This window comes from Camelus ferus, chromosome 16, assembly GCF_009834535.1.
Source record: "Camelus ferus isolate YT-003-E chromosome 16, BCGSAC_Cfer_1.0, whole genome shotgun sequence".
NCBI lineage: Eukaryota > Metazoa > Chordata > Mammalia > Artiodactyla > Camelidae > Camelus > Camelus ferus.
In genome coordinates this window covers 38437211-38458372 of record NC_045711.1, presented here as the reverse complement: position 1 = coordinate 38458372, position 21162 = coordinate 38437211, and the positions used below count along the sequence as shown (strand labels likewise).

The 21162-nt window shown below is 54.4% G+C and overlaps 1 protein-coding gene across 1 annotated transcript in view; it reads right to left on the bottom strand.

The window, feature by feature from the left end:
- RTN4RL1 (reticulon 4 receptor like 1) overlaps positions 1–19339 on the bottom strand; it is a 63198-nt gene extending 43859 nt beyond the window's left edge. The window contains exon 1 of the mRNA XM_032457464.1: positions 18833–19339. Coding sequence (XP_032313355.1) covers positions 18833–18845 — 13 coding nt within the window. The 5' untranslated portion in view covers positions 18846–19339. The remainder of the gene's footprint in view (positions 1–18832) is intronic.
- Between the last annotated feature and the right edge of the window lie 1823 nt (positions 19340–21162).

Below are 21162 nucleotides of genomic sequence, written 5' to 3'. Positions count from 1 at the left end.
CCTTCTGCCCCAACCCATTGTCATCCATCAGCTCCCTGACCACCCTAGCTAAAATTAGTCCTTTCCCAGCCAAGTACAATATCAGATTACGCTTTATTCTCTATACTAAATTTGAACACTACCTGAAATCACCTTCTGTATTTACTTGTTAACTGTGTCCACCTTTGGAATGTAATCTCTCTTCAGGCCCCTGACTTGTGTGTCTCCTTGCTGGCAGCCTATGACTGGCACACAGAAGGTGCTCAATAATTATCTGCTGCCTGAATGAATGAGGAGCAAGGATGTCATCACCCCTCTAGGAATCCTCTACGACAATGCCCAGGAGCCCTGGAGTACAGCACCATAGAAATATCTCACCAGCCTCTCTCTACTGGCCATCCTGGCTGTCCCTGTCCCATCCGAGCCTCACCCAAGGTCACTGTAGGCTTTGGGACACCAGGCCTTGGTCTAGCCTGGGGGCAGGAGCTCAGGCACCAGCGAGAATTGGGCTGTCTCCCCATTTTCACTGACCCCTTTCCCTGGTCTGTTTCCCTCCTCTTCCCCCTCCCCCTCAAAGTTCACACAGGCGTCTGAGATGAAGGTGGGCAGGTGGGCAGGGGGGCGGTGGCAGTCTCCTCGATGGCCTTCTTGGACAGGTGCAGGTGCCTAGGGTCTGCTCAGGCCTCCCGGGTCTGCTGCTGGGGCGGGATTAAGGGTGGGCACAGACACTGATGCTACCAGAAGGCTCAGGCCCCCCACCCTCACCCCGCCCGGGCCGCGATCGATTCCTGCCACTCCGGCCTCATTACAGAGAACGGCCAGCAGGGGTTGGCAGAGGAGCCAGACGGCTGCGGAGGGGGTGGGGAGGCCTCCACGGCTCCCTGGCCGGGATTAAATATTTACTATGTTTTGTTTGGCCTTTTGGGGAAGAGGCAGGAGGGCTATGGCATCGATCCGGAGTAGCTGGCTAGGAGGGGCCCCAGGGCGGGGGCCCGGGCCCAGGCCGGGTGCCACCTGAGCCTCCGCCAGCGGACCGGGACCGAGTACCCCCCGGCCCAACCCTTCCCGGGGCAAGGATTCTGCTGCCGAGCTGCTGGGCCGCGCTGACAGATCTAGGTTACGACTGCGCTGCTGCCGAGCAGCAGCCGAAGACCGCCCTGGAAACGCTTTCCACACCGCGAGCGCCTAGGCAGTCGGTCCGGGAGGGGCCCCGCGCTCGGAAACCCGCTCCCTCCCACGCTTCCGTCCTGCCAGCAGACCCTGGAGTCCGATCCCGGCCCCAAGCGACCCCAACCGATCGGCCGCTGCCGGAGCACTCGGGCTGTGCTAAACAGCATCTCTGGTCCGCCTTCATCTGATCCCAGCAGTAGCCCTAAGCGGACTCCACTCTCCCATTGTACAGATGTGACATCGGAGGCAGAGAAGAAGCGGGGCCAGATTGGACACCCAGGTCCTCATCGGTTCGCAGTTTTCCACTTTTCTACCCACGGCGGCTCCGCGCCAACGCCCGGGCGCGCTCTGCTCACCGGCTTGGTGGGCTTGAAAGAGGGAGAGAAACGCGAGTAGATTCAGCCTCACGGGGACCGAGGGGCGCTCTGGCAGTGCTCTAAAACGCCCACTGGGTGGGAGGGTTTGCCACGCTCCTCTGCAGCCAGACAGGACCCTGAAGTCCCTTTATACAGGCACACACACAGCTCCTAGTCATACATTTACTGCCCACACTGGAAACTTACACACAGTAAGAGCTGCCATCCTTTCCCACCCCTCTACTCACATGTACACTATGACACACATTCACACAGGGCCACTACTCCCCAACAATCCAGTTACAGGGACGCAGACCCACCCTAAAGGGCTGCTCACATCACATTCTACACCTGGAGGTACACACACACACTTGCCCACTCTGACCCCATCTCTGCATACATATGTGTACACATGTCACATACATGCATACAGCAACTAAGGAGTGGCTGTCCCATCCACGACAGTGGGCTGTCATCTGTGTGCCCACTAATATGAACACACACACAAGCTTCCCCATCCCTATATGTGCACCTGTGTATGCCTGCACACATTCACACACAAAGAACACCCATCCCCACCTCCATACATGCTGGTGTACATACACGCAGAGCTGACCATCCCATCCCAGCACACACGCACGCAGTGCACTGTAATGTCTACTGCCACCCCATCTCTACATATGTGTCCCGCTACACACGCACACACAGGCACACACGCGTGCGCACTGACTACAGGCAGCTGGGGAAGAGCTGCAGCCTCCAGCCTGGCTCCTATTTAAAGAGAAGCATTGCTGGAAAAGGAACAAAAGCAAAGCCAGCTATAAATAGCCACCTCCCTCCCTGCTCTCCCTGCCCTCCGGCCGCATGGCCTTGCCTCTCCTCTCCTGCCTTGGGCCCAGAGCAACCCAGAGCAGCCAGGGTAGGGCTGTTCCCAGGGGTGGGCAGCAGGGCCCTAGAGACCCTGTGGCCAAGCACTGAGCACTGGGGTAGGCCAGGGGCACTGGGCACTGGTGGGTGGAAGGGCACACAGCCCGCCACCTGCAGCCAGCCCTGTGTGCATGTGCCTGGCTCAGAGGGAGGGCGGCCCCCTAGGGCTGGGCAGGGCTGCTGCCTCAGCAGAACTGCAAAGGCTGGCAGCTGCCAGGTTGGGGAGGAAGGCGGGTCTGCCAAGCAGAGCCACAGCTGCCCCTGCCCGGGCGCTCCCTTCCCTGCTGGGCCAGACCTTCCCTGGATTGATTCATGGTTTGTTTCCTGGGCCCAGAGTCGGGATACTGGGTGGCATGTCAGGAAGTCTCATGGCAGGACAAGCTGTGGGGGAGGGAGGGGGAGGTCATGTCCTACTTTGAGTTCCAGTTCCATCTCCTCCTGTTCCTCTGTGCCTTGAGCAAGGCTCCTAACCACACCACCCAGCCTCGGTTTCAACTCTGTCTTCACAGGGTGTTGGAAATGCTGCCTGAAAAACAGGTGTGCCTGGAAGGCCCTTGGGAACTGTGGAAGGCCATAGGATGGGAGGGATAGCAGACTGCTCTCCATGTCTGAGAATTGGATTCAAATAATAATTTTATTTATTTTGTATTTATCATGTGCTAGGCACTGGTATCTATCTTTAGTTTATTTGATCTTCTGTGAGACAGGTACTATTTATATTCCCATTTTACAGATGGAGGAACTAAGGTTCAGGTGCTTGCTCTAAGGTCACACAGGCCCCTAAAGCACAAAGCCAGGTTGCAAAGCCAAGTTGGGACTGAGACCAAAGCCATCCTTCCTATGTCTTGTACTGTGGGAGACTGGGGGACCCTGGTTCTCAGGTTAGTGCCTCCTCAAGGACCAAAGGAGGGCTGGGCTGGGCAGCCTGGGCTGCTTCTCCCAGGTCAGCCTGGGGCAGGACCTGAATGGGCTGCAGGGAGGGAGCTGGAGTGGTTAGCTCCAGAGCCCCCACCAGGGTCTTGTGTATCAGCCCACCTCCCACCAGCCCCTGTCCCTAGCTCCCCTGAGGGGCCTCTCTCCACCAGCCCTGGGGGAGAGGGAGGGAGGAGTAGAGGAGAGCTCAGGCAGACCTACTTTCAAGGCTTTAATCCTTTTTGCTTAAAGGATTTTTTTTTTTTTTTTTTTTGCTTGGGGAAGACTTGGTCTGATCAGAGGAGAGACGCAGGGAGCTGACAAGCTGCGGAGGATGGGGGGTGAGGAGAAAGAAATACATATTTATTACCCTCAATTATTAAAAAATAGATAGTACCAAGTACCAGATCTTAGGTCCTGGCAGACACTGCAGCGGCATTTGTGCAAGAACTATTTTCTTTCTTTCTCTCTCTCTCTCTTTTTTTTTTTTTTTGTTAATTCTGTTGAGCTTGTAATGTGGCTAGCTTGTTAGTAAAAACACCCTGGCCAGTCCCCAGCAGGTTGAACATCAGAGAGGTGAGCAGAGCCTGTGGCCAGGGAGCCTCTGTACCCTGGGTACAGGGAGGGGCCCAGACTCCTTCCCAGAGGAGAGGGTATGGGTGGAAGTGTCCGTGCCCCCATTTTGGGCTGCGCAAGCTGGGGCCAGGCAGGCCTGTATTCCCAGCTTTCTCTTTCTCTCTCTCTCTCTCCCCCTACCCCTGCTCTCTTGGGAGTAAACCCTCTACCAATAACAGGCCCCCCACCCCCCACATCCTTTCTGTGTTGCTGCTCTTTTCAAGGGAGTGGAGAGAGAAATCGATTCCAGCTTCCTCTGTGAGGGAGGTGACAGCTCTTGCCCCAGGCTTCTGAGGGCTTTGCCCAGGGGCACTGCCAGCTCCCCCGACACTCTCATCTCCCCCCAGGACTGTATCAGCCTTTTGAAAAGGGGGCAGCTTGCCAGCTTGGTACAAAGATGCCAAGGCATCCTATAGGATCCTGAGGCCCGTTAAGGCCTGATCCTTCAGGCAAGTAAGATCCCCCACTTCTTCTGTTGTGGATCCGACCACAGGGCAAGGTGGGGTCCTGAACACACACAAAAAAAGAGAGGGATCTACAATGAGGAAAAAGATGGAGAGACAAAGCCACAAAGAAGTGCCTTCCGCTTTGTCATGATTTCTCAGAACCCCAAGAGGCAGGTGGCATTAGGCCCACTTTTCAGATGAAGAAACTGAGGCCCAAAGGATTAAAAGCATCTGCCCAAGGTCAGGCAGCTGGTAAGTGGCAGAGCAGGGTCCTGATTCCCACCTGTCTGGCTCCACAGCCTTTGCTCTTATAGCTTGATCTACAGAGGCAGCAGGCAAACCCTAGCAGACCAGGAATATTCAGTTGGAGAACCACCAGGCAAGAAGCAGTGTCTGTTTCACAGGCCAAGAGATGGAGGCACTGGGCTGGGGCTGGGTTTTCCTTTCTGATCAGGGAGACCCCATTTTGGGGGGAAGGAAGAGGCAGCTGAGTAGGAATCAGGGCTGTGGGCTGGCGGTTAGTGGATGATGCACCAGTTTTCTCTTTTTTTGTTTTGTTTTTCTTTTTTGGTGGGGGACGTAATTAGGTTTATCTATTTATTTACTTTTTTAATAGAAGTACTGGGGATTGAACACAGGACCTCATGCATGCTAAGCATTCTACCACTGAGCTATACCCTCCCCCCGTTTTTCTGAAGAGGATTTCAGTTTTTTCTTACTTTCCTAAGCCATTGAAAACCACTTGGGAATGCTTTCCAACGCCCCCTCCTGTACTGCCTTATGGAACCTCTCCTTGGCTATAGGTAGAGGGGCAGGGAGTTCAGGACAGAGCCAGTCCTCCCCAAGCAAAGTGGGCCCCTCCGCTGAAGGTGACCCATCCCTGCTGGCCCTGAGACTCCTCCTCCCGGCCAGGGCTGGCCTGCGTCAGTCTGTCCACTCATACAGACTCAGCTCTGGACACAGAGGCAAACCTTCAAAGGACAGTTGAGTATGGCCGCCAGGAAGGACGGCACAGGAAGTTACCACTACTGTTACTAACTCTGAGGGCTGCATTGGTTGAGCTCCTATTCTGGGTCACAGTAAAGTGCCAAGAATTTCAGCATTGTCTCATTTAAGCTCCACAACCCTGTAAGACAGGTTCCCTTATTAGCCCCATTTTACAGATGGAGTAAGTCGAGTTCAGAGAAATAAAGTCATTCCCAGGACTTGAACCAGGGTCTGGCCAAATCCTGCATCCTTAATCCACACTTGGAAGTAAAGAAAGGGCTCAGTGGCTGACCCCTAGAATGAGTTCTCCCTACCAGACCCTCTCCTCCTGTGGCAGAAAGCAAGGTCAGCCACTAGCACCGCCAGAGAGGCTGCCAATGAGGCCTCCACTGGAGTAGAGTTACAGAGAGGCTGGGGATGGGCGTCCTGGACAGATAAGAGGCATGTTACTGAGGTTACCAGCCAGTGTGCCATGGACATTCTATGGAACACATCAACCTAATGCTGTGTGATGCTGGGCAAGCCACCATGGTTCTCTGGGCTTTGGTTTTCTTAGTTGAGTTATAAGGTCCCTTCTGGCTCCAAAGAGCCTACAAATCTGTCAAAATCAGACAAAGCCCCTGGTCCAGCTTGGAAGCCAGGGACATGCTCAAACTCCCATCCTCGGAAGTTTTTGGTGCCACAGGCCACCCTGACTCCAAGGAAAACTAACACCTCTGCACATCTTCCCCCTCTGGTGCACCCACAGTCTCCTTCACTGGAGACCTAGGCCATGTCCATGGCCCCCGTACACCTCCCCCTACACACACACTCACTCCTCCTCTACAAATAACCGGAAGGCTTTGAGTCTGGTTGGCTGCTGCTTGGGACAGTGTCAAGCCTGCCGACCTAAGGGGCATCTCTGACCTCCCACGATGGCTCCCACCCACTCAACTCCTTATGAAGGACTTGACTTCTCACCTTTCTCTCCTTCCCTGCGCAGAAGCCTGCATAGCACCTGTGCCAAGGCATGCACACAGGTGTGGTCTGCAGCATGGTCCCTAAAAGCAAAAAGCAGGAAACAGCCTCCGTGCACAGCTCAGAGGACTGGCAGTCAGTATGGATGCTTTGCAGCCATTAAAACAGGTTTAGAATGACCAACCTAGAAAGGCGTTTGAGGTCTACTGTTAATTCCACAAGACAGGGCACATTTGCATGGATATAGGAAAGAAGGATAGAAGGAAGGATGCACCAAATGCCCTGAGAGACAGGAGCATTCCCACTCTTTGGGTTGTGGGATTAGAGTGATTTTCTTCTTTTTGACAATGTGTGGTTTTCCAATGTTTCCTGCCATGTGTATGCATTATTTGAGAAGTTCAAAATTTTTACTCTGGAGAGAAAAGGCTGATGTATAAATGAGGCAGTAGGTGAAAAAGACAAGACCTTACACAGAACTAAGTTCTATGTTTTGTGCTTTGGAGTAAAAGGGTTTATGGTACCTGACCACTTACCCTTGTACGCAGGCTGCAGCCTGGGCCACATTAACAGCCAAGGAGGAGAGATGTCTGACCCCAGTGGGAGGGGGGATCCCAAGACCCATTACTCCTCCATGGCTGTGGCTTTGTTCTGGGTTTTGGCTCCTCCCCCTTGGCCAAGTGGCTGATGGACTTGGGGCTGACCCCAAGATCTGGTCTTCTCCAAAGGAACTTGAAACTATCCCATGGACTACACCTCAGAATGCCTGCCCTGCCCACAGTCCTGGCCTCAGAGGCAACCATGTATTGTATCAAGCACACTCTCGCCTCAGGGCCTTTGCACTTTATTTCCATTGTCTAGAGAGCTCTTCCCAAGCAGCAGCAGCTCTGGTAGCTGCAGAGAGCCCTCCCTTACTTCATTTAGGCCTCCGTTCAAATGTTACCTTATCAGAGAGACTTCCCTGCCACTGTTTCTGAAATAACAGCTCTCTGGTCACCTTCTGTTCCTTAATGAACCCTAATTTTCTTCTAGGCTCCTACCCCTACTTGATAGATTGTAGTTGGTCATTTATTGTCTATTCTCCCCATTAGAATGTAAGCACATTAAGAACAGGGGACTTGGTTTTTGTTCACTGCTTCATCCTCAGTGCCAAGTCAGCAGAAGGCAGGCACTCAATAGTTGTTCAATGTTTGTCAAACAGAGCAAGCCCTTCCATACCTTCCTTTGACAGGATAAAAGGCAACCAGCTCATCCATGGATAGATAATCCATAGGTGACCATGGTCTATAATGTGCTCTGACTTCGAAAAACATGGCTGGCTCAGTTAGGGTCTTCCTTCTCAGAAATACAGCTAAGAATACCAAGAATGTGGGACAATTTAGTGTAAGAGGGGGCGAAAGGCTGTCTTGAAGAGTAAGCAGCCCTGAGTGGCCATATTGGGCCTTGTGCCAGGTGAAAAGTCATGGGTGCAGACAGTAGGGCAGGCGCAGGAGCAGCTCATCTGCATGGAAGGAGAGGCCATGAGAGGGACCACAGAGAGGGAGCCACTTCCTAGAGCTACCCCCTTTCCTGGAGGCTTCTGGGGTCCAGGGCATGGATCTCCTTGCAATAATTCCCCCTTTCCAATGAGCTGCCTTGAATCCCTGCAATCATATTTGTGCATCAAAGGCAGAAATACCAGCCCACCAGGGGCAGTGGGCCAATTACTGGAAGACGATAACCACTGCTACCTTAAGGCAGCCCCAGGGCCAATTGCTGCCCCACAGTTTGGTGGTCAAGTTTCCCCTTTGGCTGCTGTGTTCTCCTGAGCGTGGCCCTGTGAACTGTCTGGGCGTCTCTCCCCTGCTCAGAGATTCTGTATCAACCGCAGGCCTAGGCAATAACCCGGGAGCCCTCCCCGCAAGGAAAGGAAGTAGTTCAAAGTAAAAGTCATTTTCCCAGATGGGAGAGAAGGCGAAAGAGGCAGAGTCTTCTCACTCCAGGCATCACCTGGGCTCAGCTCATCTAGCCATTTTTTTTCCTCATGCTCAGTCCAGCCTTATTTAAACATTTCAGATCTCTGAAGCCCAGAATGTCCATGAGAGGTTTTCATGTGCCACGGAATCAATGGTGCAAATTTGGTTCCATAAAAACCTGCCAAGTACCACCCTAAACTTTCCTGAGTGAGAGTGCTGTTTCTTTCCCCAGCACAGCTCCTGCCCTGCTGGATGTCCTCTGTGGCCCAGCTGGCCAGTCTTTCTGTGCCTGTTGGCTTCCTCTGGCTACAGAGGAACAGAGATGGGCTGGTGTGAGGCAGCAGCTGCCCTGGGCCCTAGATGAGCTCTGTAGCCCTTCTGAGCCTCAGTGTTCTCATCTATATCTTGGGGCTAATATAACCTGCCTTTTCTGCTCTTAGTGAGTGACGCACGGTGAGACGCATTTCTCCATCCTCTTCACTTAAAAAAAAAATCTCTTTCTAAGATACAAAGTTTCTTTTCTTTTTTTTAAGCTCTAGGTTATCATGACTTAATTTATATTACAGTTATAGAGCAGTTTAAAAATTAGGTTTTGGTACTAAACTTCTTCTGTTTCCACTTATGTGTACAGTCAATCAACATTTCCAGTCAACTCATAAAGACATGACATTAGCTATTGATTCAACACTATTTACCTCATGTCATTCTAGTGCTGCATTTTATCTTGTGCAGGATGCTGTGTTAGTGGGGTCCCGGTAGGAAAAGCAGAGCACTGTCAGGTTGAGTAATTTGATGAGAACATAACAAAGACGAGAACAGGGCATAAGGAAACCCTAAGAGTTAATGTCTTTTACAGCTCGCTCCCCCAGGGCTGAGTAAGGCTGGGGAGCTCTTGCTGAGCCTGGAGGTAGAGCTGCTGTGAGGGCTTCAACCCATTTCAGCACATACCAGACTGGCTTCCAACTGCCAGAGCCTGCATTCCTCTGCCTGAGGGCTTTCTCTAGCAGAGAAACATCTTTGTTTCCTCCAGGGGACAATACTCAGCCAGTAAAGGTTGGTAGTTGTATATAAATACCCCAGGTCCCTCCCTGTGGGGTGAGATAACTTTGAGGTGCATGTTCTAGACTGTATCCGATATTCCCTGAAGTGGGATTAAGTTCTGGTTGCCCACCAGCTTCTTGGTGTTTTCTAGCATCCCTCCCAAATAAAGACTTGCACTTGAATCCTTGTCTCAGGCTGTACTTCTGGGAGAACATTTGAGTGGCCTATGGCGGAGGGACAGAGAGAGCCCATGGTGACCCACTATTGGTTGAACCCAGCAAGAGGGCGTGGGAGCTCACTGATGAAGTTTGAGAGGCCAAGCTCCCAGGATGGAGAGCAGGGTGGAGAAGGGTGGAAAGCAGATCAGGAGGCATAGGGAGTCAAGGGTAACCAGTCTCTTCATGGAACTTGCCATCCAGGGGGAAGGCAGATAACATAAAAGTAATAGCAATAAGATAGGTTGAATACTATGACCGGAAGTCAATACTGTGGGACATCAAGAACCACTCCCCTAGTCCAGGGGGTGCAGGAAGACCTCCCAGAGAAAGTGATGCATCAACTGAGTCCTGAAGGATGAGTGTGACGGGAAAGAGGCAGAAAGAGGAGTGTTCTAGGCAGCAGGAGCTGCCTGTGCACATGCTTACAGATGGGGGAGAGCACAATTCAGTTGAAGGATTGAAAGAAGTTTGTTAGACCTGGGCCTCAGAGTTCAAAGCAGGAGGTGGGAAGAGGGGAGGGTGGGGCTGAAGGTGGGGTGAGAGAGGAGGACTTGACAGCCAAGCTGGGAAATCTGGACTATGCCCTGAAGGAAAAGGAATCAATCACTGAAGGTCTTGAAACAAGGGAGGGATGAGATCGTATGGCACTGTAGAATCGGGCCATGATGTAAAGCCTGGACTGGGTGAAGGCAAGAGCAGAGGCAGGGAGGCTTGCCAGTATGGTCAGGGAGAAGACGGTGGCCTGGGCTAGGGTGGAGGTGAGCAGACGAGGTGTGAAGGACCCTGAGGGAGAACGGGCAGCACTTTGCAGTGGACTAATGGAGAGGGGTGGGGTGAGTCCAGTTCTTGGGCTGAGGGTACTGGGAAGATGGTGGTGCCAGATGCTGAGATGGGGGAAATGGGGAAGGAGCGAGTTTCCTGGGAGCTCAAGGCAGAAGTAGGAGCAAAGTTTCACACATATCTGTTTTGAGGGGCCTTTGTGGCTGCCAGTGGTGACATCTAGGGGGTCAGCTGGATGGATGGCTCTGGACATCAGAAGCAACGTCTCAGCTGGAGATGGGATGTGGGGAGTCAGGAAATGGGTGCTGCAGCCTTGGACAAGTTGGCACCCCCAGAGCTGAGCTGACACCCCCAGAGGACACAGGCAATGCCCTGGAGGGAACCACATTTGAAGGATGGCAGTGGGTGGTGGAGCTGGCAATGAAGGCGGAAAAGAAGCAGCTACAGAAGTGAGAAAAAGACCAGGGGAGCTGCCATTGGTGAAGCCAAGGGAAACTATGGCCGATAGAGTCAAATGCCACCAGAAGGTCAGGTGAGACAAGGAAATTTTCTGGTAGGGTCAGTGTGGTGACAGTGGAGTGATGGAGGAGACAGCTGGATGTCTCCTCTTTGAGGGATGAGGGAGAGGTGAGGGCAGGGAGACTCCAAGTGTAGACAGCTCCTCCCAGAGAGCTAAGTGGTCACGAGGGGTCCAAAAGGAGAGGAGGAAACAGTCCAGCCCTGCTTCACAGAGAGAAATCAAACCCAGGCCTGTGGATGGTGCAGGGGTCTCTTTGTTAGCACACAGCACACAACACAGCCAGTGGCCTTTCTGCCTGCACTGCTTGCTGGAGGGGACCACAGGGGACTCCCTGGCCTCCAAACTGGCAGGGCTGCTGAGGTGGCAGTGAGGCCAGCTCTAACCAGGGCCAGCTGCACTTACTTGCTTTATATTCTGGGCTCTGGACATCATTTGAAGAAACTCTGCTACTGCTGAAAAACATTTGCCGAACCATACACCTAGTCATATTACAGATGGGGAAACTGAGGCCCAGTGTCCAGGGTCCTAGTGAGTCAGCCACAGTGATGGAATCAAACCTAGCCCCAGGACTTGAACTTTGGGGTCCTTTCCACACCCCAGAGACCCCAGGAAGAAAAGGGCCGTGGCCTGGCCAAAGCCACAGTCGTGACAGAGGGTGAAGACAGAGACAGACAGGAGAGGAAACACCACAGGGCAGGCCGCAGGCAGCACATGCCGAGGAGGTGGCCGGCGTGCTGGGGAGCGGGCTGCTGGTGCAGGAGCAGAGCCGGCAGGCCCAGGCTGCCCCACACTGGCCACTGAGTGACTTACCCAGGCCTGCCTCCCCTGAAGCCCACAGCATGGCCTGCTCCCTCATCCCAGTCTGCTCAGACAAGCCCATGAATAGAACATTAAAGGTAAAACCTTCTAAAAGAAAAAGCAGCTCCCTGGTAAAAGTCGCCCCACGAAATGTCAAATGCAGAGCAAGGCTTCCTGCCTTGTGTGCTTCTCACTAATGGAGGCACCTTAGCCTCCATATCCCCATCATCCAATCGCCCTATAAATAAATCATCGTAAGAAGAATGCCAATTTCCCCCCTAGGGCCTCATGAATCTCTCTGTATAAGCATATGTAAGAGCCCCCTTCATACGTGTTGGCTCAGGTGCCCGTAGAGAGAGAAGGCCAACTCTGCTAGGGCAATTTTAGAGGCAGAAGCAAACTCACACCACCTCTGTGGGCTGAGAGTTGGGAACCCAGCTTTTCTCTTGACCTGGGGAAGAATTTTTTGCTTCACTTCCTGCAGATCCACCCAGACCACGGTGCCACTGCCCTCTGGAATTAGCCCAGGAAGCTACCAAGAGGTCCCATCTCCAAGGGCTGCAGTGGTTTGTCCCCTGGCAGACATGTGGTAAGTCGTGCCCACCCACCCCTGTGCGGGCGGGTGAGCCACACAGTCGCTCAAGCTTTGTTCCTAAAATGCAGCCCTCATAGGGCTGGCCCGCCCACTCCTGGGGCCCCCACTGAGTGGCTCACCAGCCGCCCATGGTGCCAACACCATGCTAGTGGCCCCAGGGTGGGAGTGTCAACCTGAGGGCCAGGACCTGCAGGCATTTTTGGGATGCTCAGCTCTGCAATGGCAGACCTCTGGTGCGCACTCCCAGAGCCTGTTGCCCACTCACCAAGTGTGTTTCTGAGCACGCACACAGTATTGTGCCAACCCTCTTGCAGTGCCAGCACAGAGGCCTTCAGAGCACCTCTAGTGAATCATGTAGCAGGGGCTGTTGGCAGGTTTGGATCTCAACTTCACCAACTGATTAGACAGTAATCACAGGCTCGGAAGCACCCCGCCGAATTGTTAGATCTGACACCCTGCCCCACCAGTGTGGAGGGGAGCTCCGCCCTCAGAGGTGGGAATCTGCTCTTCTCTGCCCCGAGATCAGCTAGACTCTCTGCCTGAGTTCTTTTTTCTTTTCCAAACTGTAGGAAGAATGGTCCACTAGGGTACACAATTGTGGCTGGAAGGCGGCAGAAGAATTCCCTCATAGAGGACAACTCTTGAGTTCTGCAGTTACCACCCAGCTAACAGGCTAGGGCTGAGCCATGGGAACATCCCCCAGGAGTGCAGGAACATTCCAGAGGAGGGACAGGTGCAGGTGGAGGGAACTCCCTCATCCAACATGCAAATTGCCACCACCTGGGCAGGTGTGCCCTAGGGCTGTTGCTCTCCAGTCACTGACCAGTCTGGGCTGTAGCTGTGTTAGCAGGTCCTCCAGGACAGCCTGGAAGGGGACCAGGGAAAGCAACCTATGGAGAGGTCCTGGCCCCCAAATAAATCACAGTCCAGCCTTTCTCAAGGGCATGGAAGCAGGCGACGGTCCATTGTCCCATCTCTGTCTGCAAGGAAGAAACCAGAGCAGGAGAGAGTAGGGGAGGGGTGTGTCTCCGCAGATAGAAAAGGAGGTGGACAAGGTAGAAGAGGACATGTGAGAGAGTGGGATCAGGGTCCCAGGAGCCCCAAGTGCCATCCAGAGATGTTCCTGGAAGAACACCAGAAGGGGAGTGTATGGGAACAATCAGAGAACTCTAAGAAGATATGAGATGAGTGATTCAGCAGTTCCCAGCATCTCGCAAAACAAATGTCATGTAAGTCAAGGCAGATGGGCATGTGAGACAGTGGAGCTTAGGAGGTGAAGAAAGCAAAGGAAAGAGCGTGGTGGCAGGCAGACCTGGGACTGCATCCTGACTCAGAGTGCCAACTGGGTGATTGACAGCACCTTGCTGGACTTCAGTTGTCTGTGCCTCAGTTCCCTTATCTGTATTGCAGGGACAAGCACAGACTGATCTCCTGGGGTAGTTGTGGAGATGGCCTGAGATAAGGCATGGACCACACTTAGCCTGGCCATCACTAATTATAAGCAGCTATATTGTCACTCTGTGGACAGGGATTGGCATAAGTGGATTCAAGGCAGGTTGGGAAGAACAGTCCATTCTCTGCTGCCCATTTCCAGCTCACATCCATACCTCCTCCCAGCAGACTCGGCCAGGGATGCTCTGAGACCCTCAGTGGCCTCACTCTTGTGGTGGGCACTAAGTCAGCCATGCCTCTCTTCCCCCCAGTTCAATGACATCCAAGGAGGTCCCAGTTCCTTGGCCCCTTGCCTTCAAGCTGATGTCTCCCTAGGTCTTCTCCCAAGCCTTGAGGAAGTCTCACCCTAGGGTGCCTGACTCACTCCTCTCTCGGACTCACTTCTACCCAGGGTGGCCTGGCCAGCGCACACCGAGGAAAGGGCTGCTTCCAGTACTCTGTGCCGAGGTCCTGCCTTCTGCCGTCCCTGGAGGCTCTGTTCCCGTTTCTCCAGCTATTTTGCTTCCTCGGCCATCTGTTCCTTCCCTGTCATCTCCTCTCTGCTTCAACCTTAACCACTACTTCGCTGCAGATGGTACCAAACAGATCTGTTCTTGACATCCTTCATGATGCCTGCCCTCCCCTTCTCATCTCCAGTGAGTGAACTGCTGCTCTGTCCTTTCTCAGGCCCTGACTCCAAAGCTTGCAGTTGGATTCACCCTCTACAAGCCTCCCTCCTTGGTCCCATATGCTGTCAACTCTGCCACAGGTCAGGGGGCAAACAACTACCCCTTTCCCCTGCCTTTTTCTTCTCCTAACAAGACTTTCTCTTTTCAAACTTGGCCAAGAACCTGTCCTGGCGTCAAGTCCACAATCTGCTCTGGTTATCTACCTGGTCTCCAGAGCCGTTTAACCCTCCCGGGCAGTTGGGGTTGGTGGCCTGAGTCTGAGACCAGAAAACTGGGATTGATTCTTGCAGTAGAGGAGCCAGTGTGCCCATGCTGAGAGTTTGGGTCCTGAACAGTTTCTCTGTAGAAAACGGGCCTGGGAATTGCAGTCAGGAATTGGCCCCGTGTTGGCTTGACAGGAACTGAACCAAAACACATTTTCTACATTGTCCGAGCTCACAAAAGGGGAGCACTGCACTGCTTTCTTTGCTTTTATTCTGGCTACTGGTGAGAAAATGCATGCATGGGCTTTATTTAGCAACTCACTCTGCCTCTCCTCTCTGTTGAGGTGACCTAGGGCTCCCCTAAAATTCCTCCTCTTGGCTTCTCTTTTCTGGCATAAGAACTAGGAGCTTTGAGGAAAGAAGCAGCCCAGAAGCTCCCAATTAAGGAAGCTGTCTTGGTGTCATTGGTTTTACTAGGCTGCATTCCTTGAGCAGGCCAGAATTGGGCTGGGAAGACTGAAATTCCACTCTGCACCTGGATTTGGGCTAAAAAGCTTCGTATCTCAACTCTCTAGACTGGGCTCTTGTATATCCCCTCTATACTTCCTCTGCATCAAAAAGGAGCACTTCTTGGCTGTCCATGGAACACCTACCTCCCTCCTCCCCTCTCCACTGAGACTAAGAAGGACCATGTCACCAATAGCTCCAAGAGAAGCCTGCTGACACTTGGCCACATGGAGACTCTCTGATTCCCTAGGGAACCTCTAGATTCAAATCAGCCAAGCGTCTCACAACCCCATGGTCCCTTCCTCCCTCTACTTTCTGTTCTTCCCACAAAGGAGACCCTGTCCAGCCACCAGGCCAGCCCATCTGGCTATAAAAACCAAAAGAACAAAATACATCTTACTGGGTTGCAGGCCTTAATCTAGCTCTTGCTGAATTATTCAGGAATGGCATTAACTTATAAATGAGTGTGTTTGACTGATTTTGTGGTTGATGTACAGATAAATTCTAATGAAAGACAGCTACAAGATTTTAAATTATTAATTAGACTGCCACTTAACAAAGCCTATTTGGCACTCTATTTCCTTGCTTAACAAGACAAAAAGTTTAAGGAAAGGTTCTGTATTAGCCCAGAGGCTGTTGATTTGCATTCTGTTTTTATAGCTCTAAAAATGAAAACCATAGATCCTGACCTTAAACAGGCCACTTCTGGCAAAGCAAAACCCCCAGCAGTCCGCCCTTCCTTCCTGGATGGTGCTGGGTGGCTTGGGCCTCTCTTGCCTTGCCTGCCTCTCATCTCTGACCAGAGATTTGCTTTTCATATCCCTGGTTCTGCCGGGGTAGGCCAGGAGATGGAAAAGCCAGTAGTGCAGCTGCTGAAGCCTTCATCTACCAGCACTGTCCGCAGCAAGATCCACTGAGGACTCATGGCTGTGCTGGTTCACAGAGGTGCGGCTGTGGCCAGTAGAGCAGTAGATGCGTTCATTAAGAGATGTGAGGCAGTGTCCTCCACCCCATTCCTAAAATGACCTGCCTGGGGGGCAGCGCCCCATTAACTGTAATAGGACAACCAGAAATCAGAGAGATGACCCTTGTGGTCCAATGCCTACTCTCACCTTCATCCTCCTCTGGGGCTTCTTCTTTGCAGGAAAGGTAGGGTTCATGGTCCCTTCTCCCCCCAGGATCTAGAGAGGGCTACTTCATCTTTCAATCCTTTTACCAATTCATAATTAAACTATAAACTCCCTCAGGGCCAGGACCCCATGCAGGGTTCTGCATCCATCTGATAGGCAAGGAAACTGCAACAGCTATCTGAATCCATCCCATAACCTTTTTTTTCTGGGAGCCTTTGGGAACAATTTGAGAAACAGAAACTTTAATGGCCACCTCTCTTGGCACTAGCTTCAGGCACACCTTTATCTCTGGGCACACACCTAGAATCCACACACAGAATCTGAGTGTCTTGTGTGTGTGTGTGTATGTGTGTGTGTGCGCAGAAGAGACCAGTCCTGGGGACCAGGATCAGGGGCTGAGGGAGAAAGTTGCCCAGGAAAGGACCACAATAAAAGTCCTTTACCCACACTATGTCCCAGCAGCAAGCTCTGGGCCACTGGAGCCGAACTCAGCCCAGCAAAGTGTTTCTATGCTCTGTTTTCCTCAGGCCAAGCCAGGTGGAAACCTCTTTGTTGGTAGAACCTCTCCCGCCAAGCAAGCAGTGCAGGAAAGGAAAAATAGCCCAAAGGACAAACACACGTGACTGCCAAGCCTCCAGTGGCCACCTCTTGAGCAGGGTAAGGAGCCTCCCCCTGGGGACTAGCCCCCAGAATGCACTGGGCTCATCCGGAGCTGGGCCTCTGGCTAGCAAGGATGGGAGGAAAAGGCTCCTGGATGAAGCTCAAGCCTCCCTGGACACCTAAACCATATAAATAAAGTGCTTGGGCTGCTTCGTGGCTCATTTTAAACTGTAAACTGCCAAAAGACAAAAGACCAAAAGGGAAATGAGATGTCAGTTTCTCTCTATTATCTCCTATTATCACAGACCTGCAGCCTAGACATGGCGGCCTTAAAACTGCCTGGGAAGCTTTCCCTGCTGGGGCAAGTTTGCATGCTCCAGGTCCAAGCTGCCCAGCTCTGTGCTCAGCTCTGTAAGAAAGCATCCTTTCTGTGCAGAGACACTCTGGCCAGCACCGCCCATTGCTGAAAGGACTTTTAGTCCCTTTCTGCTAGGAAAAGGAATTGGGGTGTATCCATGAAGTGGCTTCTTCAAAACGCTGCAGAGACTTTTCCCACCCCACCGTGAAAGGCAGTCAGCACTTCCCCCTCTGCACTGCACCGGCCCACGTGGAGGGCACAAGTCACACACAAGTTTGTGACTATTGACACGGTAGGCTAACCGAAGCTCCTCGGTCAGCCTCAGCCAGCAGGGACCACAACATAGCCTCTATTGCTCCCAGCGCCGACGTGGTTCTTCACCAACCTGTCCAACCTGCTTATGGGGTCTCTTCCATTATCCCCACATCTGCTCCTTTTCCGCCCATCGCCCGGCTTCGCTTCCCCCGTCTTCACCACCTACCCCTGCCCGTTTTCTCCTTCCCCATCCTACTGTGAGGTCAGAATCCTGTGCTTACGACACTTCGGTCTGTTGCCATGGAAACAGGGGCGGATTAAGGCTGGAGCACGGAGCGCAGGGATCAGGCCCCTCTGCTACCTGAGCTCCCGCCTCAGCGGACTCCCGCAGGGCCCGGGCAGCCAGCCGCAGGCGCCGCGGCTCGTTCGCCGCCAGTCAGCCGCCCGTCCGCCGCCTGGTTCAGGCCAGGGACAAAGGGGTCTCGACCGGGCACGGCAGCCCGCCCAGACCTGGGAGGGCAGACAGGTAGATGCAGATGCCGGGACAGCGGGTGGCGGAGCCCGCAGGGTCTCGGCGTGGTCACCTGCCCTCCCTGGGCCCTGGGGACCGCTCCCCGCGCGGCAGCCACGTGGGGGCGCGGCGGGACTTCCCCAGCGCCGGCGCCAACTTTGCAGCGCTCTGCGATGAGCCCAGCGGCTGGAGGGTCGTGGTGAGGTGGTCTCGGGGCCAGCTCTCCTCAAGTTGAGACTGGTACCCGCCGCGCACCCTGCCGGGACGGCCTGTCCCTTCGCATCCTTCCGCTCCAGGCAGGAGGAAAGTTTGAGGAACTCAGGCGCTAGCACCAACCCTCGGCTGCTGGGTGCCCAGAGCCCGTCCCTAGGGACCACCAAACCGGGCTGCAGGAAAGGTTCTAGCGTCTGGGTCCTACCTGGGAAGCCAGGGCGAGCAGTGAGTGAGCGTCCTGGCCGGGCAATGACTGACTGCGGGCTGCACCGAAGCGCGGGTTGGACCCGGCCCCGCCAAAGCGGCAGAAGCTGGTGGCGTGTGCCCGCTTAGGGGATGGAGCCTGAAAGTGCAAAACTTTATACTGTCAAAGCTAAGGTCCCAGGAGGCCGGCTCCCCTTCCATCATAGGCAGCTCACTGTGGTCTCGAAATGACCTAGGCCTGGTAGCTTAATCCAGGGAGTAAATCCTATGTCTTGCTACCAGCCCCCGTCGGTGGCTGGGGTTCAGCAGCACGCCCTCGGCGGGTGAGCCCTGGCAAAGCCCGCCAGCCCGCCAGCCCGCCAGGCGTTGCTTCCCGAGCCCGGAGCCCAGGCGCCGGGTACCCATCGGGCGGCTCCCGGGCTCGCGGCTCTGCCCCGTGCGCATCCAACTCCAACTTGCCCCTGCGGCTCCAACTCACCTTTGCGAAGCATGTTGGCCGCGGGGCCGCCACTCCGAGGTCGGCCTAGGTGCGCTCCCTCCTGGGGTCCAAATTCAAATCCTTGGGTGCCGGCTGCAGCTAATCCGAGAGCGTCGAGGCGGGGGCAAGCCGGGGATCCGCTTATGCCCGGCGGCCCGGCTCCGCAGGGGCATGGTGAGCCCAAGCCCCGCGCCGAGGGCACCGGCGCCCACCAGCAACCGCGGCGCTGCCCGGCAGCCCCGGGGCGAGCTGCTTGCTCAGCGGAGCCGGCGGCCTGCTTCTGCAGCCCTGAGGACTTTGCAGGCGGTTTTGAGGGAGGACGCCGCCCCCCGGCCGCCCGGCCGCAGCCCCCTCCTCTCCGCCCCCTCGATCCGCCGCCACCGCGGCTGCTGCAAAAGGGCGCTCGCACGCACCGCCAAGCTCCGGGGAAAGCTCCGGGAGCGCGTTTGCAGGACCGAGCGATCGGCGGAGCGGGGCGCCTCCCTTTCTCCCCTCAGCTTCCCCCACCTCTCCGCCTCCTTCCCTCCCTCCCCCGCTCGCTAGCTCCCTCCCTCTCTCTCCGCTCCCCGCCCCCGCTCACGGAGCGCCTCCCATACAAAATTTATGAAAGTGCTCTCAGCTCGCGGTGCCGAGCGTTGTCCTATTCCCAGGGCAGCGGCGCGGAGCTGCGCGGCGGCGCCTCCCAAGGTGTTTTCGCTGCGCCCGCCTCCGGGGACGATCCTCTACCCGCGTCTGTCCAAGTACCTGACCCAGCCCCCGGGCCGGTCGTCGGGCCACCCGAGAACCCCTTCCGCGCCCCTTGGGCTTCCCGGAGTTCGCATCCGCAGCCCCACCCGCGCCCGCTCGCCCTTCCCGGCTGGAGGTCAGAGACGCGATTGGCATCGTGCGTTCTGCCCACCGGCTGGGAAGCGAGGACCGCCGCCCAGAGCGCCCCCACCGCTCCCCATCCCGATTACATGTCCGCACCCCTGTCCATCTCCTCTATGGCCGGTTCTGCTTCCTCTTCGGAGGCTCGACGGCTCCCCCTTGCCCAGGACAGCTCCAGAAGATCCAGTGCCTCGCATCCCGAGTCCCAAGACACTGTTCCTTTGGGAGGAGGTCTGGTGTGCCCCCGGGTGGTCTAGACCTTGAAGCAAGCACTGGGGAGGCCCAGTTGCCTATGCTAGAGAGGGAAGGACCGATGTGGGGCTCAGGAGTGCTATCTCCGCCTGGGATGTGGGGGCTCTGACGTCCCTCAGTCTGCACAGACCTGGCCCGGGGTCTTCGGGAAAATGGAGGAGGCACAGCCTAGAAAGCAGGTCCCGCAGGGGACGAGTTGGGCTGAGCCTAGAGAAGGTTCAGGCCAGGCGAGTCCTGGGTGAAGGCCGGCACCCCCTACTGGCCTGGGATAAGAGGGGTCCTGGAGGGGAAAAGAGTGGGCTGTCACCCATTCAAGGCACATTTAATTGAGCGTCTGTTAGTGTGGGGGATTCAGCCAATGAAAAAGGCAAAGTCCTTGCCTTTGTGGAGTTTACAGTTCATAAGTAACTGAGGAAAGTCCAGATGAGATGGTTCTTGGAAGAAAAAAAAAGCCAGATGTTCTGGAGCTGATCTGAAGGGATCAGGGAAAGTCGCTCTGAGCAGGTGACATCTAAGCAGAGATTTAATTGATGTGAGTCGTGTGATTCCTTGGAGGAAAACTTGGCATGATAGGAAGGTCAAAAAGAAGGCTAGTATCAATTCATTCAGCCATACATGCACTCAACAACGCTGAGGCTCCAGGTTTGAGCTAAGTACATAGGCTTTGACTTCCAGAAGCTTATGGCACAGTAGGTGAAGAAAGATCCATAAGCCCTCTTAGAATGTGACACAAAGAGATATAGATATAGGGGGCTCTGTTAGCTCTATAAGGGGGTGACAGACCATCCAGGAAGGCTTCACAGAAGAGGTACCATTGGGGTTAGGTCTTGAGGGCTAAGTTCATCAGGCTGAGAAGGGGAAAGGCCATTGCAGGAAGGAGAAACTGTGCAAATACTTGGAATTGAGACCGTAACCTTGTTCTGAAGATTAAGAAGACTGGTTCATCCTGGGGTGGGAACAGAAAGTGAGGCATTCTTTCTTTTAGCCTCTACCAGCTGCAGGGCTGGACTGACCCCACACCCTGTCTGAGCCCTTCTAGGTAGACACAAGTGAACTTGAAGACACTGAGAGCTGCAGAGGCCCTCCACCAGTAAACCAATGCCAGGGAGGTTGAACAACTTGTCCATGTCACACAGCAGATCAGCCCTTAAATGTGGGCCCGAATCAGGCTATGCTAATCCTCATTCCACCTTCCCAAGCCGCCTCCCCAT